Source organism: Strix aluco, chromosome 27 (assembly GCF_031877795.1).
Source record: "Strix aluco isolate bStrAlu1 chromosome 27, bStrAlu1.hap1, whole genome shotgun sequence".
In the NCBI taxonomy this organism is placed as follows: Eukaryota; Metazoa; Chordata; class Aves; order Strigiformes; family Strigidae; genus Strix; species Strix aluco.
Window position 1 is genome coordinate 110214 of NC_133957.1, and position 23757 is coordinate 133970.

Genomic DNA, 23757 nt, shown 5'->3' on the forward strand with positions numbered 1-23757 from the left:
AATGCAATGGAACTTGTGTGGTGGAACCCTTCTCCTGTCTGGAGCTTGTCTGTGTGGCAGGCAGTTACCTCTGCTGCATGCTCCCTTCACAACAGCTGCTCTGCCTTGTGTGTTTTCATTTAAGTGGTGCTTTTTGTTTTATCTTCTGCTGAAATAGTCATTTTCAGTGAAAACTACTCCATTGTGTCTAGGCAAGATGTGTTGTTTTAATAGCAACTCTCAGACTGCAGTAATGTAGATGTTTACCCATCCCCAGGGTGATGTGGTCCCAAAGGCTTTGGCAAGGGCGGCCCTGCTGCATTCTTATTGCTTCCATGCCTGCCTAGGGACTCTAGTGCTGCCTGTTATTTTGATGAACTAAGATCCCTAGGCAGAGCAGGTAATTCAAAAAGTGAGGGAAGTGAACCTGCCCTGGGGAGGTGCCAGCCTGCACCTGAGAATGCCATTTGTCAAACCTGCAATGAGTCTTCAGCGTTGATGCCTCTTTCCTGAGGCAGTGCTGGAAAGGCCCTGGTGCTACAGCGTGTGTCCTGCTGGCTACCTTCGAGGGCCCAGACTCGTCTGTGACAGCAGCATTCTGGATAGAAACCCTGAGTTGCATCCAGGTGGAAGTGGCAGGCGATTAAAGTTTGACTTTTTGAAGCCCACGCGTGAAACATGCTGTATCTTTTTGATTCTCTCTTTCCTCAGATGCCAGCGCACCTTTGTTGTTCTGGCACATTTGATTCCTGTGTATCACATGAAGATGATTTTGGCAGTCCTGACACCAGTTGTGTCATACTCTTGGAGTACAGTAATAGCAAGCTGACACCTATCCTGATGTTAGTGCTTGCATTGATTGAGGGAGGTAACAAAATAACTGATTTTTTTTTTTTCCCCCTGAAATTATATTGTACTTTGAGATGTTCCACATAATGAAATCCATGCACATACTGAATAACTGAGAGCTACTGCCATGGTGATAATTCAGATGTTTCCCATAACACACCTACTGGCTATTGTGCCATTTAACAGGGCTGACTGCACCTGTACACTAGTGAACAGCCCTTTTAAAGGTATTTGAAATGAAGAGCAGCTCTGGGATTACATCTCTTCTCCAGACTCCAGTTCCTCCATTCAGCCAGAGATGCGGAGGCGAGCCATGGCCACCATAGCTAGGCTGTCGCAGACACTGGCCTCTTCCTTGGGGTTACGGTCGGAGAACAGGCCCGGTAGCCCCTGAGTTTGAGCCCCTCAAAATCAAGTGGGCAGTAGCTCTGCTGAGGTGCAGAGATGAGTCCCTCTGAAGGGATTCTCCTGTAGCAGCCCTGCCTTACAGAACAGATGTTAGGTGAACAGCCAGGAGAGCCATTAGCACCTGAAGCTGCTGCAGCCATTTGCTCAGCAAATGTGGAAGTAGAGCTTGATATGGGGGCTTTCTTCAGCTGTGGGTGAAGGCAATTTAACTGGTGGTGTCTTACCCTCCTTGGAATTAGTTGGGAGGGACAAGTTGGAGACCTCCTGATGTTGTGGAGAGCTAACTTAGATAAGGGCTTTCTATCTCACCTGCATTTCCTGCCTCCTTGTTCATATAAGGTTATTTCCCCCGTTTTCCACCTGAAGTCAAACCCTTCCATCTGCATCATAATTTTCACCTCTTTGATGTAATGTGGGGGTGGAGATTAAGATTTAAAGCAATGACTAAGCACTGGGAGCCTGTGCACTGTGCAGTCAAATACTTCTGGCCTCCTGTTGTGTTTTGGGTTGGGGTTTTTTTTGCTAGGTTTTGTAGGAACTGTATGGTAGTGAGGAATTAAATCCCGCTCTTCAGCTGATAATTAAAAAAGCAATGGAAAGAATTTGGGAGAGATTGCTTTATTGGCTGAGACAGTTGCAGCTTACGAGTGTTCCCAAGTAAGGTTTCAGGGCTTTCTCACTGAACCAGGTGCTTGTTCTAGCTAGAGCTGTTACCTCTGATAGGGAGCTGGTCTCTCCAACAGGAGGGAAAGGGAGTGTGCTTGAAAGGCTCTTTACCTGTTTGTTTTCAAGCTTTTTATGGGATGCTGGGGATGCCCCAGTCAGCAGTGTTGGTGCAGGCAGCTTACATTTTGCAGAGCAGACCAGGAGCCCAAATGGAGCCTGGGAGGGCCATGTTTCAGGAACTGTGTGGCCTGTGTTGGCCACATAGCAAAGCCTTTCATTACAGCTTCTTGTTATATCTGGTAGGTGTACTTTAATACAGCAAAAATCTTACCAGCTGCTGTGCCTTGGCAGAAAAGGAGAAGACAGAAAGCCTCTCTGAAGATCTTTCGGTGCAGAGAGGGAGCCCTGTGCTGCCTGACTTAGTCAGTAGAACTGAGGAGGCTTTAATGTCTTGAATTTGCAGCACCCTCTCCACCTCACCGCCTCCACTTTTTCCTGTGAAAACCTTTTTCTACAGCAGACGCTGTGCTCGAGGAGGGGGAATCTAAATCACCCCCCAGACTTGTCTGGTTGCTCCTAGTGATAGAGCCTGTTGCCATGGAGCTGTGATTCCGATTGGCTGACCTGGAAGCCAATGAGCAAATTGTTTGTGAGAGCATCATCATTTAACCTTGCAGGAGGTACTTAGTGATAAATGATGCTAATACTAAAGCCTCACACAGAGGGGTGAAGTGAAACACTCAGATGCTGGAAAAAGGCCGCTGTTTTCCCCCTTTCCTGTTACAGGCTGGTTTGTTGGTTTTAAATACCAGTTGTAGCAGCAAACCTCCCTTGGGCTGGGCCAGCTCTTCCTGTCCCGTGCTCTTCCTGTCCCGTTCTCCTCCCAGTGCTCAGAATTGACTTCGATTGTCCATGGGAGCAATGTGGTGGGGACTGTCCTGCCCCCCAGTGAGTTGCCACCCTCAGGATGTTTATTCCTGAGCCCTCAGAGCACTTTAACTGTTCTTAGCATGTGATTGGACATATTTTGTTTCTAAGTATGCTTTCTTTATATTTTAAAACCAGCCTGAGGATGAAGAAAGCCACCGTTGTTATGGCTATGCAGGGTTTCTTTTCAGCAGTGAGGCTCCGCAGCCTTCTCTGTAGTGAAAACTGTTCTGTTAACACTGATGACCTGGGCTGAGTCTGATAAGGTTTTTACTCTGCCCTGTTGAATGCCTTTTGGAGTGAGTCTTGGAAAGCAAAAAAAGAATTGGTTAATAACCAAGGGAGGAGACAGAGGGGAAGTGAGTCAAGGTTCTTGTCTTTGAAGCAAATTGTGAAGCCTGGTCAAGAAAGCTGTAAGCATCCAGACTTGCTCCTGTGGTTGTCGCTTGGACAGGGACTGAGAAAGTGGAGCCCACTCACACTTGTTTCCTTTCCCCCTGAAAACTGAGAGGTAGCTTGGCTCTCTTACATGGTGGGACGAGCTACCTCAGATACCTCTATCCTATTGCAACACAGGAGCGTGTGCATGTAGGCAGCTACAGCCAAGCATCCATATGTCTCCTTTGCACCCTCATTTAGCTCACAGGAGCGTGTCTGTACTCTGGGAAACAAGGCCAGGAAGAGAGTGTATTCAGCAGTAGGCTTCCTGCCTTTCCCACATTTGCTGCTGGATCCATCCTAACTGTAAATGCAGAAGTTTCTTGCTTTTATTCCCTGCCTAACCAGGAGCAGCTGCTGCCTGAATTGTCATGGCTCGGCAGCTGCGAATTGCATGTGGCAAGAAGGCAGCAGAGGTGGAATTCAATGTTCCCCTTCAGGGTGAAGAAGAGGACATCAATCTGTCCCGGCTACCCCTTCACCTGGCCCTTGGCCAGCACGCACAAAGCGTTCACACTGTCGCTGCCTTGACTGGCCTGTTCACTTTGCCAGCCTCCAGACCCAACCCAAAAAGTCAATGGCAGCTCACCCACCCTCTGTTGCTCTGTTGTTCTCTTTTCTGACACAGATTTTGTGGCTTCCCTAATGTTGCCTCTCTGTAATCTTTTCATCTCCCTGGCAAGGCACGGCTCAGTCCCACCCACCCCACCAAGTCCTCTGAACTTCCACTTTCTCTGCAAGCCGCTGTCTGTCACAGCAGATCATGTCTGCCACCCCCTCACTGCATCCCACGTCTGTCCTGGGGGAGCAGGGCTGATTCATTCATACAGAAAGGAAACCTCCTCTCGGAAGCATCGCTATTCAGAAGCACTGGTGGTGCACATATCTTCTTTTATGTGCAGGGAAATATCCTGGAGGACTGCTTCAGGAACGGAAGCTGTATCGGGGGGGGGGGGCAGCCTAAAATCTCATTTCAGTGGCTCTAAGTCATCTTTTCTGGAAGAGGAGAGGGAAAACTGATTATATTCCCCTTGTTGTGATGCTGAAGTTACATTGCAGTATGATGAGAAAAGGTCCTGTTACCCTTCTCAAATTTGACTGAGGTGCTTGGCTTGGGGGTAAAAACTTGTTATAGGGGGACTGTTGCAAAGAGAGTGAGCTGTACAAAACCTGCTTCTTTATTTTAGTGCAGAAAGTCCCCTTTTAGATCTAAGGTGTTGTGTGTGCAGTTCAGGTCCCTCATTCTGCCTCCCTTCCCCAAATCTGCTACTGATCCTCCTGGCTTGTTTACAAGCCAGGCCCCTGGCCTGGACATGAGGCTGGAGCAGTTTTCTAAAGCGTGGAATGTGTTGGGGAGAGGGTAAGCAGAGTTTACCAGCTTCACCCCCTGCATAATCTGGACTCCCACTAAGGAGGCTGGCGTGCAAATCAAGCAAGTGCTCCCTTTTTCTTTTCTGACCTAGTTCCTGTCGGAGGCATCGCAGCAGAGCACAACTCCCTCATGTGGGGGCTCACCATCCCGGGCAGCATGCTTGCTATAAACCTGGGAGCTCAATTGCCATTCCTGTTGGCAACTGCTGGATACCCAGCCTGCTGGGATGAAAAACGGACCCTTGCTGCTGGAGGATGGATGCCTCAGTGGTTCCCGACGGAAGCTGCTTCCGGCAGGGGTGCTTCAGGAGACGTCTGCCAATACGATCGTCTGTGGTGCTGCACGCTCTCCTGTGGGACTGTGTCAGGAAAGGGTGGGGAGCTGCAAGTGATCGGTGCAGTGCAAGGATCTGCACTGAGCAGCATTCGGAATAGCAGATTGAGGTGCTCTCGCCCTCTCCTCCACCTGGTATTTGAGGCCACATACATGCTTGGAAATTGTTAGCAGCCAGAAGGGAGAGGTGTTTGCAGAATCGTCTTGCAGGACTAACGTCAACAGCCGACTGCTCTCGTCTGGTTCCTTTTCTGTAACAAGCTATCAATGGCAGCTCTTTTCTGCCAGAAGCCACCAATTTGGTTGTGGGACAGCCTGCCTGGTACAGTGTGATGATGCTGGGCTGAAGGAGCCTGACTCAGCACTGCGGCAGGCACGGAGATCTTGCCCGCTTGTGTTTGTTCAGTATTGCCTCTCAGTTGAGAAGAAGCCTTCTGGTCCCTTGTGTCCTCATCCGAACCCTTTCAAGTGTGCTACATAGGAAATTGCTTATGGAATTATCAGTGGGGTTTCTTGTAAGCTTCCAGCTCCAGAATGAACACACATGAACAGTGGCTGGGATCTTCCAGCAGTTCTCTAGTGAGAAATGCCTTGTTTTCGTACAGTGCTGGGATGTATCCGCTTGCCTCTGCCTTGAAAGGGACTGGTTCCTGTGCATAAACCAGACAGTGCAGCACTGTCAGCTTCATCTGCGCCAGCTTTTTTTGCTTTCGCTGTACCCTTTTTCTATGAGTTTTCTGGGGTCAACGGATGTATTTCCCACACAATTTCAAGGTGCCACTTACTCATCAAGGCCTTGGGTTAAGTAACTTTTTCCTTTCCTGGTTCGCCCATCTGTGATTTTTGAACTGACAGCAGTGAGTCTTATTGGTGGGGGAAAGCTCACCATAAGTTTAGAACAGGCGATGATAGGTGTGCAGGAAAGCTAAGGTGACCATAGCTTCCTCCTTTTTTCAGTAAGTGTCCTGTCCCCTCCTCTCGCTTGGATCCTGTGCGGTGCTGACGTCTCCCAGGCACGCTTGCTGCATGGTGCTGTGGTTTCTCTGGCTGCAGCCTGCCGCAGGGATTCGCCTGTAATACACAGCATTTGCCATTCACAACAGGGCATCTGCCCTGGACGTCTTAACAAGTTTGTTGCAAATCCCTGTAAGAATCCATGAACTAGAAGCAGTTGATTGCGCTCTCTCAGTATCTGGAACTGATTCCAGTAGCTGTGGTAAGAGTCAAATACATGTTTTATGTTCAGCAGCCCCACAAATTAAAGGGGAATGAGGTTGAATTAGTTAATGAATATTAGCAGTTCCCATGCAGAGCCAAGAGTTGATAAATCTCTGTGAGATCTGACTCTTTTTCAGCCATGTTCTGCCAAAGTAATTAATAAAACAAGTTGTTAAACATCAGCTGTGTTTTCCAGTGCCCAGGCCTTTTGTCTGAGCCTCTCTCAAATTTAGGCTCCCCCTTTTCTTTTTGGAAACTTGTCTCAATAGGCCTGCCTTTATCCTGCTTTTATCCAGCCTCCTCATCTGTCATCAGGACAAACGTTGTGTTCTGCACAGGCGGTCTCTGCAATCATGTTTCTCAGTACCAGAATCCCTCTGCAGTCCTACGTAAGCTTGTTTAACCCTCACTCAAGCTCAGAGAAGTCTGCTTTGAGTTAGCTGAGAGGGCTGACATTTCCATTCTAGATGATGGGTTTGGAATTAACACTGAATTTGATGGACGGATGTGTGACGTGTTCATTGCTCCTGTTTAAGACTGTCAGCAGACTGAGGCATATGTTGCTGCCCTGTCTAGATTCCACTCTAATTCAGCGGTGGTTTCAGGGGCTCTTTGGGCTGCCTGCATTTGTGCTAATCAAAAGGAAGCAATTAAATGCAACTTTGTCAGGAAGCATTATTTTTTCCTCTTCATCTGTGATTTGACTGTTATTGTTTGACTCCCATTTCTCCTGAAGTATCTAACCATAGCCAGCTAGAGAGAAGATATCGGGCTTTACCTTATTTCACAGGAAGAACCAGAGCAATGTCTTTGGGTACAAGACTCAAATCTTCTCACTGAAGATTTGGCTAATTGCAAGGACTGAGCTGGGGAAAAATGCATATTTTTTTGTTGTTGTTTGTCCTGGGGCAGAGCACACCTCCTCTGGTCGCTTGAGTTTATTTCACCTACCGAATTCCCTGCCTCTGGATGGTTGCTGGCATTAGGACTATCCTCAGTTCCTCCCTCCCATCGAAGAAGGTAGAGGGCAGAGTGCCTGCACTGGGGACCTCTGTATATCTCAGAGGCTTTGTTCAGCCTTGCTAGTGTCTCCAGAGTCCTGCTGAGAATCACAGAGCTCCTGCAAGGTCCCCTCAAGCCAGGGGCTGCATCCAAGGGGATGAGTGGTGGGCTGTCATTGGAGTGTTTGGTTTGGAGTCTTTGTACACAAGATGAGTTACAAGGAAGTTACAACTTGTATGTGCAAGAGTTTGTGTTCCAGACGGAAACTCTCTCCACCTCCTGACTCCCTTCTATCCATTCTGTCACCTCTTCTGGCAGGTGCCCACTGCTACGTTGTAGGGCTCTGAAGATGTCAAACAGCAACACAACACAGGAGTCTCTGGAAATAATGAAGGAGTCTGAAAAAAAGGTGGTTGAGGAATCTGTGAACAGAACCAAATATGTATCCAGGTCACCAAGCAAGGAGGAGGTGGAGAAGGATGGAGGGGAGGAGGTCAGCATGCGCCAGGAACCTCAGGTAAGTGTGCAGACAAGTGAGTAGTCCCTTCCGCCAGCTTGCAGAGCTGGGCCCTCCCCTTCTACTCGGCAAACACAAGCTAGTTGCTGTCCCTTCTGAAAGGGGCCTAAGCCTGTGCTACCACCTCCCAAAGGGATGCCATGCTGTGCAGACTGTGTTGTTCACAGGCTGCTCTCTTTAGATGAATCTGTTCTGCTGTGAGTGGAATAATTTAAATATTCTTTGAGCCCAGGAGAAAATGAGACTGGTGTGCTCCTGGGGGCACTTGTGCTCAGTCCCCAGGTTCTAGTCCCATAGGTGTTACCTCCCTCTTATTCCTTTCTTTGACCTAAGGATCAGTTAATGACTTAACGTGAAGCGAAGGTATCCCAGGGAGAGCTTGGTTTCAGGAGTGGTGCTTGGCCATTGCTTTGCTGCTCTTAAAAATGCCCAGATAGGAAGTGAATGTTTCGGGATTTCATTTCAGCAAGGAAAAAAAGTCATTTGGAGGGTGCTGGGACTCATTCCTGCTGCTCTGCTCTCTTGCCACATGTGCTTTTGGCTTAGTGTTGAGCTTGAAGAATGCCGACCCTCAACAACCTGCTGAATGCTTCTGCATTTAAAGCTGGTGGCTGGCACCAGATTTGTTCAACCACTGCATGGGCAGACACCAGTGTTGCTCAGAAGGAGCCTGACTCTGGTCACTTTGTAATGTGGAATGGGGAAAGGTTTCTTAGAAGGTCGGGATAACAGATGACTCAGTGTCTCTTAAATCAGAGCAGCAGTGTGTCTCTCTCATGATCCACTGTGCTAGAACCCTCTTCGTGTCCCAGGAATGGTAGAAGACCATTTTCCCACTTAGAAGTGTGTCATGCCCTGTGATCCCACAGTTGTGCTGGTTCTGTCAGAAACAGAGGAACTGGTTCTAATCCATGTGAAGTTTTTAAGCAGTTTTTGCCCACCTGAGGCCTGACAGGACAGCTCTCCAGGTCTTCCTATTTGCACATGCTTCCATTGCTGTCAGGTAGAGATTTTCTTCAGAGACATTTTACATGCTCAGTGTTCTGCTGCCTTGCATGACAAATACCATTTACAGATTAAGCTTCTTGCCTTCTCTTTCCTTTCTCCACAGAGGCGAACTTCAAGTCATGGACATGCCAGAAAAAGAGCCAAGGTATGACCTCTTCTGATGTCCTGTTCTTTTGGCCATTCTGAGCCGAGTCATGATCCCAGCCTTACTCTCAAGTCTTTCCTGTCTCCAGAAGCAACGTGCAGCGTGTGGCGGTTCAGGACAGTAACTTTCCATGCACTGAAGCACGAGTGCTCCTTTTTAACACACGCTTACCCATGAAGGAACTGTTTGTTGCTATTAACTGCCACACCTGTCCCTTCCCCAGAGCCCAAAATACCAGAAATGAAATTCAGAGATGTCACTGGAGGAACAGGGCAGTGCACTCCAGTTTTTTTAACTCCAGTTAAAAAACAGAGTTAAGCATAACTGCCTGGTTTCACGTAAGGCCCCTCTTCTTCAGGGAATACCACATTTGCTCCCAGAACAATGGCACATGCACATTAGTGAATCCAGAACTCTTGCTAGTAATAAGCACCAGGACACAACTGTTCTAGAATGTTGTCTGTAGGTAAAATCCCAGCCATTGTGTGATTTTTTTTTTTTTTTTTTTGTACCTTTCTTAGCCTTAGCCTCAGTCTTTCTTTGTAAAATCTGATATTAACTACTGAACCAGTTTATCAAGAGTGGCCATGGATTTTCCAGGCTTAGCAGTTCTAGAAACATAGCATAATTCAGGAGTCCAGCTCGGATTCATTTAGTCCAGCCTCCTACTCAAAACAGGGTCAGCTGTGACATCTGACTAGGTTGCTCAGGGCTTGATTTTAAAACCATGATTGGGAGAGTGAAGGTCTCTTCCCCACCCCCCACCCCCCTTTTTTTTTTATCTTTCACAAAAGTTCAAACCCAAATGAAGACATGGAGGCATGGAGGCATGGGAGGGAGGGGAGACCAGTTAAATTTGTAACAGGGGTTCTGTCTGGGCTTGTTTTTGATGAAAGTAACGTGTGAAAGAGATGTGCTGCTTATGACCTACAGAGTGTTCAGAAAAAATATTCTAATGGTTCTGTTTGGTCATAAAAGCCAGGACTCTGTGCAGTACCCGCACAGGCTGATTCCAGTTCCTGCCCTGTCCATACCTAGGACAGAATGTGTCTGTGCACCTCAGGCCTTTCTCCATATTGTTGATCCTGCCTGGGATCTCATGTGACTGGTTGATATATTTTTTTCCTATTTGTCACCCAAGTGAGTCGACTTGCCAAGAGTCCTGAAGTGCAGGTTTTATTTTAAGCGTTTTCTCTAAGGATTACTACATTACCCAAAATAACCAAAGTCATCAGGTCAGACAGGCGAGGTGTAAATGGGATGACAGCCTTTTACTTAAGAATAGTAACAATCTTTGCATCTTAAAAAACAAAATAGTTGATTTCAGCTGTATCCTTTATTAATGGTTTTAATTCTTGCCAGGTGAGGAGGGGAGAGGCTGGAATTGCTCTGGCTGAAGCGGTCAAAGAGTGCATGAATTAAGCAGTGATCTTTCTCACCTAAAATTTGGTTGGTTCAAATCCTAATCAATGACTGAAAGAAGAAAATAACTGATTTGCTCTAGAACTCCCAAGCCTTTTTATATTCCTGTTTGTTGCAAGAAGTTGGTTTGGTAGTCCTCCTTTTTTAGCAGTTTAATTAACAATGACTGCAGGAGTGGCTTGGTAATGCAGCAGCATGAACTCTAGTGTGTGCGTTTTGACTGAGGTGTCTTAACTATACTCTTTCTTTTCCTTCCCCAGTCTAATTCAAAGCTTAAACTGGTCAGGAGTTTGGCTGTATGTGAAGAATCGTCTAGCCCCTTTGTAGATGGGCTTCTGGAGTCCCAGGTAGGCCTAGAATGAGACAAGCTGTGGAGTGTGGAAGCCCAGAAAATCCACGTCTTGCTAGAAGTGATGTCCTATCCTGGGCTTGTGCTTCTTGGGAGCCAAGAATTTCCCACAAGAGGCTGCTTTCGAAGGAAGCGGTCATGCCTGTGAGCACTGCTCGTATGTGTACAGTCACAACCCTTCTCTTATGAGGAATCATCTGCTTCAGCTCACTGGGCACCCACAACTACTCAAGTTGTGCAGGTTTATGCCCCTGAAAATAGAATGACACTTCGCCTTCACAAAGCCCCTGGGGTTTTGGTCATGGAAAGGAAGTTTTTATGCAAGCCCTTTCCTTGCAGCTCAGGCTGCCGTGGCTGAAAGCAGCCAGCTCGCAGAGGAGTGGTGTGCGGTGTTCTGCAGAGATGGTCCCCATCTGTGGTCACTGTGGGCAGTGACAGAGAAGCTGAAGCTTGAAGGTGGGCAGCAGTCAGGGAGGCACTGAGAACCTGTCTGCCCCGGCAAGAGCAGATGGGTTGAGCTGTCTCTGCCCACCCAGGCTTTGGAAACACGGGATGGCCAGGTCTGAGCTGGCTCGCTGTAGATCAGGTTGTGGCTAGCCCATCTTCATTGTGATGATGTAGTACCACAGCACACAGAGTCACCAGATGAGGTCTGTAGCACTAGATCAGAGACCTCTACGCTACTTTCCACTGACAGGGACAAACCTGGCCTGTGCCAAGGCTAAGCGCTGCCCAGACCACCTCAGCCTTGTGGTGAATGGGCTGCTTGGCCCCTGAGCTTTCCTTGTGTTGAGGCTCCCAGCTCCAGAGGCAGCTTCCCTGTCTTTTGTTTGGGTTTCACTTAGAACTGCAGGGTCACTAGGGGAGGACTTTTAAAGCAACTGTAAGCACACATCATGGTGCCAGGGGACCACACTAGCGTAAAGGCAGAAGGACGGGGGAAGATTAGCTGGCACAAAAGGTAGTGGTTTTATAGTCAGTTTTAACTTGAATTTGAGCAGTGCATCATCTGATGTTGCCTTTGACAGTCCTACTGCTGTTTAACATTTCTTCCCATGGAGCAGGGTGAATCCTCAGGCCATGCTGGGCAGTTGCAACTCCAAAGAGGAGGTGAAAGGAAACATCAGAAAGTCCCATGTGACACAGGGACCACTCATCACACCACATGCTTTTTGCTGTGTATTCTGTTTTGCACTCATGCCCTTTCTCTTTCCAGGTTAGATGGTAGAGTCTTACAAAACGGTGCAGGACCTACCTCACCTTAGGCACTCCTGAGTCCAAAATGTAATAGCATTTTATCAGCTTCGAATAGGGAAGCATGTGACTGAGATGCTGAGGTGATCCAGGCAAGGCAGGTTTTCAACAGTGACAAATGCTGTTGAGAGTCCCTGTCAGAGCCTGCCGAAGGCTTGTTGCTGGGAGGAGGGTGGGGAGCTCTTGGAACAGGGCTTCTTATGAAATGTCTCAGGTCTGCGACCTGAATCTGCTGCCTTTCTGCGATGCCTTTTCAGCTGCCAACATCTCCACCTATGGCAGTGATTCCAGGGAGTGTCCAAGTGACTCAGACCAGCCTGGTTTGTTTTGTTCTAGGACATCATTCAGTTGCATGTTAGCTGCCCCTCTGACAAGGAAGAGGAAAAGTCCACGAAAGATGGGGCTGAGAAAGAAGAAAAAGACAAGAATAAAGAAAAGGCACCAAGGAAAATGCTGTCTCGAGGTCAGGTGCTCGTTTGAACAGGGCAGGTCCTGTGTTAGCTGCTTTGAGGATTCTTCTGGCCAGTGGTGCAGTTTTTGAAGCAGAGCAGTTACCTCTGCTGATGACAGTACAGGAGTGTATTGTTTTTATAACATCCTTTCTGGAGCAAAGCATGGGGAAGGAGGGAGAGGGTTTCTCTAGATTGGCATGTACCCCAACAGACTTGCAGGCTTCCTGCATAGTTCATAGTGATCTGGTAGCTTTTTAAATGTGCAGATGCAAACCCAAGAAGACCCACCGTGTAGACTTTTGCTTTCAGTTTAGATTTGATTTTATAAAACCTGCCACTGGTGGCAAGGTGTGAGGTTGCAAGGAGGTGAGCTGAGGTCCTGCTGTATGATCCAGCATGTATGATCTGGGGACATCATGCTCATGCATGTAGTGAGACACACACCTCTTCCCTTCAGTCTGTTCTATTGCAGTGCTTTGTTAATTTGTTCTGCTGCTGTTGTTGTTTCAGATTCCAGCCAGGAATATACAGACTCCACTGGAATAGATTTGCATGAATTTTTAGTAAATACACTGAAAAAAAACCCACGGTAGGTCCCTAGTCAGTAAAACAACTTGCTGATGGAGTGAAGGGAGGGAGTACCTGGCGACCAAGGCTTCTTTGATTGACTCTTAAACCTGTGGTGTTTGTGTGCATGTGTGTATATGTATGTATATATTCATGTATCTTGGGAGGAAGGGGGACTTCAACTACTACAGAAAGTACCTGAAAGTGTGCTTTACTTTTTGGAATTCAGAGAGTGTTACTAGAAGCTGGGGCAGCGTAGAAACAAAAAGCATGACTGTAATTTTACATGCTGCAGTCAATCAAAACATGTAATTGTGTATTACAGAGAGACAGAAAGAGGAAAAATAATTTGTTTGAATGCAAGCAGGAAGGAATCTTGATTGCTTTAAAACCCTTTCTATAAATGATTGTCAAATACCAACCTCTAAAGGAACTGCTGCTGTGTCAGTAATAAATGTAATCAAGCCAAACGCTGGCATAGGAGTAGCAAAGCTGGAGTCTCTACCAGTGGAGCTTCCAGCAGAGCAGAGATTCAGTATTACCAGAAGCCAAGCACTGTTAGCAAAACAACTTTAAACTGAAAAAATCTGGCAATTAATGTACTACGTATGAAAAAAATGTGGAGTTCTTTAGTTCATTCCTGTGGAGGATGTCTGAAGCCTGGTTAATAGTGTTGCTTGCTCCAGATATTTGTGACTTTCCTCTGTTGCAGGGAGGGGGGTTACCAAGCAGAGAAAGCTGTGTTTCACTGTCTCTAAAGGCGGCCTTTTGCTTTTTCTTTTCTTGACAGGGATAGAATGATGCTACTAAAGTTAGAACAGGAGATTCTGGAATTTATTAGTGACAACAAGTAAGTGATCATCAAGTTTGTGTCAAGCAAAAGAGTTTTGTAACTTACAGTTTAGGGGTTTGGGCACCCAGGGGAGAAGGGAGTGTCTTTTGGACGCACTGTTTAGGAGACCTGTTCTCTTGTACATCCTCCACCTCCTTTTGTCCGTACACAAGGTTTCTGAGTATCATATTGATTTGGTCTCAGCTGCCTTGACACCATATCCACTGTGAAGGAGGTTTGTGCCATTGTGCATCTCTTCCTAGCATAAATTGTGAGTGGAGAAACCAGGGGCAGGATTCACATCCCAGAACATGAGCTAGAATTGGTGTCTGCAGCAGAGCTTGCAAACTTCTTTATCTAATAGGAAAAGAGAAGTTGCAGTATAAGTTTTCTGGCTCCTGTTCCTGCTTAGAAACAAACATGGACATCTGCACAAGCTGGTCTTGTTTCAGGAAAGGCCTATTCAACTTGAGCCCTTGGGCTGATTCAGCCCAACTCTGTCAGGCAAAGCAGTGCCCATGCTCACGCTCAGCGTAAGAAGCAGCACTTGAGTCATGACTAACTGCTTGGAATAGGTGGCGTGGTCTGATCTGGGGTCTGATCTCTGGCCTTGATCTTTCTTTTGGTGTCAGATTATCTTTGTCTGTTTCATGGCCTTCTAAATTCTAATGCTTTCTCCCCTCTTCTCAGCAATCAGTTTAAGAAGTTCCCTCAGATGACCTCATACCATCGGATGCTGCTGCACCGGGTAGCTGCCTACTTCGGCATGGACCATAATGTTGACCAAACGGGGAAGGCGGTCATTATCAACAAGACCAGTAACACACGAATGTAAGGGGGAGGGAGGGAGAATAACTGGGCTGGCATCCCCTTCCCTTCCTTGCGTGGTGCTACATGATCCACAGACACAGAGCCCTGGCATGGTCCAGAGCAGGATGGATTCCACACCACATTTTTTTTCCTCCATAAGAAGGGCAGGTCCCCTCTGTAGAAGAAAAGAATCCTTCATTTCCAGTCCTAAGCGTATGTATTTGTAAGCCTTTCCTAGCTCTCTTTAGTTCTCAGAGAATGGGCAGGAGCTCTTGTTGCCAGACAAGGAGAGGAGAGAGGAGACATTTAACACAACAAACATCTTTGCACACCCCCCTCACTCCCTACAAAGCAGCGGTTTTATGAAGAGAGTTTTATGCCTATTTTTGCCATTCTAACAACAGCTGGTTATTCCTGCAGCCCTGAGCAGAGGTTCTCTGAGCACATCAAAGATGAGAAGAATGCAGAGTTCCCACAGAGGTTTATCCTAAAACGAGATGATACCAGCATGGACCGAGATGATAATCAGGTAAGGGGTGGCAATGGAGTATTTGCATACTTTGTGAAAGTCCAGTGCAACTTATTCTAAGATGAGAACAACTCCTAAATTTCTCTTGGGTTTCCTGCAGTTTCCTACCTTCTTTAACAGAACCTTCCACCCCACCCAAGCAGCAGCATCTAGATATATCATGAAAACTTTACAAAATACTGTGGAAATGCATGAAGAATTTGTGTGGATTCTATGGGGGGTACTTTTCTGTACCCTGAATATCGCAGGTGGCTGGGCCAGGCTTTAAGGTGAAGCCTTTTGCTAAGGTTTCCTTGGAAATGCCCCAGAGCTGAGTGTTGACAAGCATCTCTCCCATCCCTCCCCGGGGCTTGCAGCGAGTCAAGCTGTGAAGTCATCAGGACCTCGCAGTGCTGCTGGAAGGAAACCATCGGCAAAATGAAACACTTTGAGCTCAGCAGCGTTGCCAGTCATCGGAGCTAAAAACCCTCCTGAATCTCTGGCTGCCTTCGTACTGCCACAGGTGGCACCACACCCGTAAAGCAGAGCTAGCTTGTTCATCTGTGGCTGTTTTCCCAGCCTGTGTCAGACAGAATCTTGAACATCAAAAATGGGGCAAGAGACAGGAGACCTCTTCACCAGGGATCTCATGCTCTTTGCTCTTGTAGCTCCCATCTTTACATCGCCCCAGCATACCACTATCCCTTGCTTTGGGTCATGTTTCTGAACTTAAGTCGTCGGGATGGGAAGCTGGTCATTTCAATCAGTATCAGTTTCTGGTTTCCCCATGGTGGCACTCTGCAGGTGATGCAGCTACCCACGAAGCACAGAATCCATGACTGAGCAGGAGTTTGCTGTGTTGGCATGTGCTCCAAAGAGTGGCCTTTAGCTTTTGACCCCTGGGAACAGACTGTCTTTCAGAAGCACATGGTGATATTCCTGATCTGTCCTTTCTGAATCAGGCAGAGTTCAGGCAGAGTGGTTGTGCTTGATCCAGGAGGTAGAGTGCGCTGAGACCTCTGGGATGTTCATCCCTAGACATAGGTGTCCAGAAGGTAGGTTCAAAGGCAGAGGCTGTGTCATTGCATCCAGGCATCATGCACACACTCCGTAATCCACATCCACGTACACTGCTACGTAAAAATAGCAGCTGACTGCGCCCCCTGCTCCCATTGGCAACTGCTGACCCGCTGAGATGTGTTTGTCCCTTCAGATCAGACTCCCCTTGCAGGATGGGAGAAGGAGCAAATCTATAGAAGAGCGAGAGGAAGAGTATCAGCGGGTCAGGGAGCGGATATTTGCACGAGAGGTAAGCTTGGATGACTCACTTGCCAGGTACCCGCCTGGAACTTTGTGGCAGAAGGTGTCCTTGAGTGTACTAAGAGGTCAGGTCTCGTCATTGCCTTTTCTACAAATTTCCCAGTGTTCTTGGTATCTACCATTCAATTCCAGCTCCTACCAAAGATGTCTGAGACATTGAGATAGAGGAGCCACACCTCCACTCCCCAGTCTGCTCCTTCCCTAAATTGCCTGTTTCAGGGGGCAATAGATGTGTGGGGACTGACAGAGGAGACAGTTTTGCTCCTTGCTGCCCAGCAAGATTATAAGCTTATGCAGTGGCGTTTCTGGGATGACTAGAAAATCAGTCGATGAACCCGAAAGGAGCAGCAGCTGTCTCCCCCAGCTTCTCTCCAGTGCTGCAGCTTCGACCTCCTGACCAAGCAGTGCTGCCCTTGGAGTACCAGGCAGGGCTCTGTGCCTTTACAGGATGAATCTGGCCAGTACGTTTATAGTCCTTCTTACGAAGTGTTCAGCTTGGTTATTGCTTCCTTGAGATCTCTGCTCCCTATGTGGAACTCCTCTAAGCCGGAGCTGTATTCCTTGCTCACGTCTGGCTCAGAGAGGCCGCTGTGCTCTGCTGTGTTGAGTACTGTCTGCCAGCTGGAGGCAGCTCTCCAGGCTGTGCCAAGTGGCAAATGATGGAATCAGGGACAATTCCAAGGGCCCATCTGCCATGGATCATGTTCAAAGTCCAGCTCCTTGCCTGCTGCTTTTGAGCGTCTTGGGGACGATGCCTGTCATTTGTCCTAATGGGAATTGCCATGTGCCTGCCCAAGGAGGATGTTAAGGCAGCCACTGTGCTGAGTCCCTAGCCAAGTCACCAAGCTTCAGCTGATGACTCTCCAGCCAGTTGAGATCATGGACTTGTCTTACACGCACAGGCCCAAAGCCATCTAGACACGTTAGTAAGCAGCTCTGCCTATAGTCCTGGACTAGAGCAGGTGCTGTCCCATGTTAGCACAACACTGGGTGGGCATGTACTTACCCTCGATCTGTGTTCATGGGCTGAGCCAGTGCTTTGCATCTGACTTCCAGAGGCAGGGGTGACTGTCGCAGGGCGGGCTGGGCTCAGCCCTCTGCCTTTTTTTCATGGCTCTGGTAATTGTACCTGCATTTAGCAAATAAGGATCCTTGTATGTCTGGCCTCAATTGTTCTGTTGACAAAGCTACCATCAAAGCTGCCGTAGAGCAATGGAGTAGGGAGTGGAGGACTCAGATTTGCAAACTCTTGAGGGATCTCGGGGTTGCAGGTATCAGAAAAGGTTCCTAATGGGCCTGGATGGAGAGCCAGATGGGACTGGTGTGCAGAAAGCTCAGCAAGATTCCTGAGTGAACATGTAACTGGTGCACAAGACAAACTGTGTCCGAGTCCCGTATTGTTAATGCTTTGCTCTTCTTTGCTTTGAAATTTCCTGGGCTTGTTGCTTTCAAAGTTACTAAGTCTCTCTTTTCTTTCCTTTCCATCTCCATGTCTTTTCCGTGCTTCCAGACTGGCCAGAATGGATATCTCACCGACAGCAGGTTAGTACTGTTTAGCAGACACTATTTGTATCTCTGGCTTTCTCTACGGAGGACCGCATGACTCTATAATGATGCTTTTTTCTGATGTCAACCGACAGAATCTCCAAAGAAGGCTTTTCTTCTAGTTCTCACAAACGGAGGCAGATTTTTAGGTATCTCTGTGTGACTTATTTTGTACATTGTCCTGCTGAGTAAGTTTGCCCCATGCATGGCTGCTTGTGAAGTTCTTGAAGTTGTATTTTTTGCAACATCAATTTCTGAGTCCTTTTTTGCTGATTCATCAATTAAAATGGAGGGGTGGAAGGTGGGAATGACAGGGAGGAGTGGGGAAGCCAGAGGATTCCAGCAGTTTTCAAACTGTTCTACCTCTTGTTTCCCAAAAGGATAGGAAAACCCCTGCTCTTTACAGTGACAGGATCAGCATCCAGAGAAGGTGGGGTTGTCCCTAATCCCTGATTATAAAGGCTGGATTACTTCATGGTGGCAATGAAGTGTCTCAGGCTTCCATTTCAACCAGAGTATGCTGCAGAGAGCACTGGGAATGTGTTTGAGCAGCATTTTGTTATTAAGTAGTTTTCCTGTGGATGAAAGGGCTGGAAGGATGGAGTTGGCCTGATGAGTCACCTTTCACTGACCCCTGCTGCAGAAGGCTGCAGGAGGTATGAGGATAAAGAACAGGATGAAAATGGAGAGACCCTCATGCCTGCTGTCCTCTTGTTTGACAACCAAAGCTCTAGAGATGAAGCATCTCTGTGTATGAAGAGGACAGGAGAATCTAAGCAAGTGTAGGAACAGCTTTGCCCCTCTCCTCAGTTGGTGATATGGCTCAGGCTGTCCTTGGAGGGACACTGTCGTTGAAAACCAAGTGTCCTCAGCACAGTTACAGGGACTGCGTCCTGGAGTCTGTGTGTGGCAGTGGTGTTAAGGCAGGAGGTATAGTTTTCAGATCAGCCACAGGGCTGTAGTAAAACTCACACAGCAAGTGGCAAAAAAACCCATTGTTGCTGTGATTGCAGCTTTAGGAGCTGAGCTGCAGCCAGAGCTGCACTAGGAGCTTTTCTGACTGTTGTGCCCAATCCTGACAGAGCTTGGTTAACCTGCTGTCTTTGTTTTGTGGTTCCCATAGTGGGGAGAGGGAGGATATGTGGGCCTCAGGACCATTTTGAGCTGTGGACAGATAGACAAGCTCTTAAGGAGATTGGGGTTCCCTCAGTGGTGGTTCTGAAGATGATGTCTGTGTGAACTCCAGAGACTTACCATTCTCAAGGCCCGCCATTCACCGCAGTACAGCTGTCTTTCAGTCGCCTGGAAGTGCTGTATTAATGCTGCTGAAGCACAGGTCTGATTGCAGAGAGCTCTCTGCTGGTGGACACATTTGGAAACAGGCTGATGGAAAGAAAGGCATGGCTGAAGCTGCTAGGGCAGTGCTCTCAGAGAGCAAGGGTGTAGCAGAACTGTTATGCTGCTGGGTTAGCAGTAATCAGCTTGAGAGGGCTCTGGGTTCTCAGGGAACCAGAGTTTGCAGCTGTGTCAGAGCAGAGGCCATGACATGCCCCTTCCCTGCACATGCACAACCTCTCTGAACATCCCCAGGAGCAGCCTTCAGAGTTTAGGTTGTAGAGGCCCCAAGAGCTTGACGGTGGTGTTTGTTAGGCCAGCTGTAATTTGGGGTTTAAGGCTGCATAGTCCAATTCCTTGACCTCTTTAGGGATATAACCATTGTACTGGTTTCCCAAGAGACGTATTTTTTTTGGCTCTCGTGTGCTCCCAGCAGCCGAGGACATCACCTCAGAAGCTCCTTCCAAGCCTATCTTTTCCCCTCCGCAACTGTGTGGAGCTGCTGCCAGGCTCAGCCTGCAGCGTTATATGAGATCTCCTTCCTCACCACTCCTCCCCAGTGAGGGCCCAGGAACCTATTGCTGAGCTTATGAGCCTTAGCTGGGCTGATAAACCAGGCTCACAGCTTGGGATGTTTTGCTGATACTCTGTAAAGTCCTGCTGTGGCCAGACCTGGCCTGGGGCTAAGGGAGGGTGATCAGTGGGAGCACAGCTCTGAGCGTAGCAATATCCCAGCATGTAGCTGCTCCAGCCGGCAGAAAACCTTACCAGGGCTGGTGTGGAAAGTGGTCTCACAAGATCTCGATCAGCCTTGTCTCAAAGCCTCTGTTAAAAGCTCCCTGTTCTGAAACAAAGAGGGCTTTAGCAAGGGATCATGCTCTGACGCTGCTGGCATCTCTTACAGGCTGGGATCTGGCTAGGGAAAAGGGCCAGAAGCCAGCTCTCAACATACACCAAGGAAGATCAGCAGTGTCTGGGTCTTCACAGTGCATGCCCAAGAAAGCTGTGACCCAGGGTGTTTGTTTGCTGTCAGATCCCTGTGCAAAGTGTCAACATGCTGTGTCACAGAGCCAGCTGCCGACTGGGCTCACCACCCTGGTGTGGCAGGTCCTGCTGCTGCCCCTTTCCGCTGGAGGTGCGGTCTAACTCCTCTGGTCTCTGCAGGGGCAACCGGGACAGTTTGAACCGGGCCTCAGGCAGCCGCCAGAGCAGCACAGAGAGCGAGATAAAGTCGCTGGAGCCTCGGCCGTGGAGCAGCACCGACTCGGATGGCTCCATCCGCAGCCTGCGACCGCCTGTTACCAAAGCCAGCAGCTTCAGTGGCATCTCCATCCTGACGCGGGGGGACAGCATCGGGAGCAGCAAAGGCAGCACTGCCAGCAGAACATCCCGGGCAGGTACTGTACTGTTTCCCCTCCACACCTTCTGTCAGAGGGCATCCAGCAGACATAGTCTTCGGGCTGGGGAGCAGGGCCTCATGGTGCTCTGCTCAGAGACTGCTTGGAATGGGACGTGGCTGGCATCACCTGAATGTGTTCGGTACCTGGGCAGGAATGTGCCAGGTGGTTCATCATCTGCTTTTTCAATACTCACTATCAGATCTTCCTTCCCTTTAGCAGAGTTATCTAAGACAAAGGACATTGTTTAATGCCATACCCTGGAACTCAAGCTACTAGTTTTCTGTTGTTTTCTCTCCCCTGCTGTGCTGCAAGTTATGTTGCCATTCCTTTCTGCTCCCCAGAATCCCTCGCAGCCCTAAGGAGACTTAGTCAGGGTGAACCATCTGGCACTTTTCCTTGCTTTCCAACAAAGGAGGTCCAGGAAGAGTGTCACCAATTAGTCTATCTCATCAGACACACAGTCTGTCTCATCAGACAGAGGCTGTGTTAATTGGTATCTGCCTACAATGTTCTCTCAAAATGATTCACTATACTCCTGAGAGCAAACATAACAGCAGGCAGCTAGGCCTGCAGCTCTTCCAGAGCTCTTGAATACAGCTGAAGGTTTCAGGAGCACCAAAGGGAATTAGGATCACAAGTCTCTTTGCCTGCTTCAGGTCAGTTCTTCCTTCTCCATCTAGGTAGCACGAAGGGTAGCCCATGCATGGAGAACGTTACTGTGGGGCATCACTGGTGATCTGTTACTGACAACAGCTTCCTGAGAGGATGTGTGCTGCACTTAGCAGGGCACCAGCCCTTCTATTAGTGGGGAGCAGAGTCCTTTGTTTTCAACTGACTGCTTGTGAAAGGCATTTGTGGAAGAGGCAGCACAGGTCTTTGCTCTTATTTTAATGGTCCAGTGATAACTGAGGAGCCGTGTGGTAGCTGGTTACAATTACTGTGAAATATCAGTGAGCAAAATCCAGTGTTGTCTCACTGTCTAGCTTCCTCCATTCTTATTGGTAGGCAGCAGGTCCCCAAATACTTGAGAGCTGTCATTTTGCTGGGGAGGGGAGGCAGATTGGTGCTTGTGGGTGATTAGACTGCTCCACAAGAATCTTTTCAAATAAAAGGGATGGATCTAAAAGGCAGCAAGGCTGCTGTTCTAGCATCCAGGCTGGCTTTGAAAACCACACATTCGTCTTGCAGTTTGAAGGTGCCTACATCATCTCTTGGGACCCTGTTTCCATTGTGCTCAGGGCTGCACTTATTCTGATTATTGCAACCACCTCCAGGACTGATTCATCATCTGATGGGAGCAGTTATTTGAAGATCTGTCCCAGCTGTGTGCAAAGCAGAGCAAGAGAGGATCTGCTTTTTTGCTCTTTCTGTATTCTTCCTCCAGGTCTCCCCTGGGAACAGAAGCCACTTGCTCGCCAGGCTTTACATAATGGCGAGTGATTAGAAATGTCGGGGGGCGGGGGGAGCAAGCAAAGGAATTTTCACTTGGGGGGAAAAAACCCAACACCCTCCATATCCTCATGTGGGGAGGAAGTGCTTAGGACTCTCGGGCTCTTTTCCCATCTCAGCATTCAGGCCCTGGGCAACTCTCAGCAAAATATTTCCTTTTTTGCACCATGTGGCTGATGATACAAACCTCCTTAGCAGAATGCCTGAAGATTAGCTGTTGAAATACAGCAGATCAGAGGCAGAATTAGTTAAATAGCAGCTACTGAGCAGCAAGCAATAGTCTCACAGCCCTTTTATTTCTGGAAATAAGACTGAATACTGAGGAGGGCACTTCCCAGGTGGGTGTCCTGCAGCATGTATCACACTCCTTCCTAACAATTTTTCCTACCATGGGAAGAAATTGCTTTCAGCCTGCCACCCCCTAGCCTTGCACTCAAAAGATGTGCATGTACTGGGTCTATGTGGCCATAAAATAGGATTCCCTCACTCCCATCTCTGTTCTGGAGAGAACAGAGATGGTTTTCACTACCCTGTACCAATCCTGCCAGCACCTGCACCAAACATGCACTGTCCTGTGGGCAGAGTCCAGCTAAATTCATCACATGGGCCTGGCACTGGCCTTTCATTTCCTGCAGCTCTGAGTAATATTGACAGCAACTACCTGAGAGCTGTGGATGGAGACTGCTCTGTAGGCTGTCTGCTTGGAGTGAGGGTGCTAGGTCAGGGAAGAGAACATGCTCTTGGGAATAACAGCTGTACAACTCGTGGCCATAGTCTGCAACAGGAATTGCATCCTGGTCTTCCCTGTGTGGGGCGGGGCATGCGTGGGTCAGGGGGAGAAGATGCTGTGACCAGCTGTGGAGGGTCAGTGTGTGTACGTGGACATGGAGAGGAGAGAGGTACAATCACCTGGAGTCCTGGGGGTGTCAACACCTTGCTTTGCTGTGAAGCAAACTAGTGACTTAGCCTGCAGCTGGTCACCCTGTCCCCTGTGGAAGCTCCCACGTGGACAGCAGAGAATGCAACCTGGGTGCAGTACAGGAAGCAGTGAAAGGATCCACCCCCTGCCCTCCCCATCAATGAATCGATGCTTTTTTCTCCCAGGTACCAACCCTGCCATGCCTTTCTCTGTTCAAGGTTTGGTACTAGGTGCCCCTGAAGCATGCAGCCAGTCCCCTTCTTCACAGCCCAGCCGTGGCCTCCTACCCTGCACAGCCCAGCAGCCTCAGCCACAGCCACCCCAACAGCCCCCACCGCAGCCCCAAGGACTTCCGCCAGCAGCCCAGCAGCAGCCAGCCCTGAGTAACCACATGATATCCCAGGTGAGTTGCTGCTCAGCGTCCAGGGCTCCGTAAGCTCCTTGGGCACACAGGTGGGGGTAGAAGCAGAGCCGGCCTACATCCAGGGTGCTCTGGGCTCACACTTGCCCGGTGGTTTTGGCTGTCCTCACACTTGCTGCCTGTTAGGGAGTGACAGTCCCTCTGTGCTATTGGCAGAGAGCAGGAGAAGGTCAGGGGCCTTGCTGTGCCTGAATATGATGCTGTGTGATGTCTCAGCTGGCCAGCCTCTTCTGTATCTGCTCGGGCCAGCAGCCCTCCTGGCGAGGGATCTGTAGCCCTTGCTGAGCAGCAGGGTTATGTTCTGGAACCAGT

General features: G+C 48.6%; 1 protein-coding gene across 21 annotated transcripts in view; it reads left to right on the forward strand.

Annotated features, from left to right (window-relative positions):
* R3HDM2 (R3H domain containing 2) overlaps positions 1 to 23757 on the forward strand; it is a 49928-nt gene that overhangs the window by 16341 nt on the left and 9830 nt on the right. For 8 of the 21 annotated variants that reach the window (XM_074807582.1, XM_074807584.1, XM_074807579.1 and 5 more), the window contains 13 exons: positions 7511 to 7709; positions 8821 to 8862; positions 10545 to 10631; positions 12224 to 12350; positions 12850 to 12928; positions 13697 to 13756; positions 14429 to 14569; positions 14969 to 15077; positions 16270 to 16365; positions 17887 to 17918; positions 18017 to 18070; positions 20421 to 20653; positions 23210 to 23427. In XM_074807582.1, the coding sequence (XP_074663683.1) occupies positions 7542 to 7709; positions 8821 to 8862; positions 10545 to 10631; positions 12224 to 12350; positions 12850 to 12928; positions 13697 to 13756; positions 14429 to 14569; positions 14969 to 15077; positions 16270 to 16365; positions 17887 to 17918; positions 18017 to 18070; positions 20421 to 20653; positions 23210 to 23427 (1446 nt within the window). In that variant the 5' untranslated portion in view covers positions 7511 to 7541. The remainder of the gene's footprint in view (positions 1 to 7510; positions 7710 to 8820; positions 8863 to 10544; positions 10632 to 12223; positions 12351 to 12849; positions 12929 to 13696; positions 13757 to 14428; positions 14570 to 14968; positions 15078 to 16269; positions 16366 to 17886; positions 17919 to 18016; positions 18071 to 20420; positions 20654 to 23209; positions 23428 to 23757) is intronic. The other 13 variants (XM_074807563.1, XM_074807571.1, XM_074807568.1 and 10 more) reach the window with 9 other exon arrangements.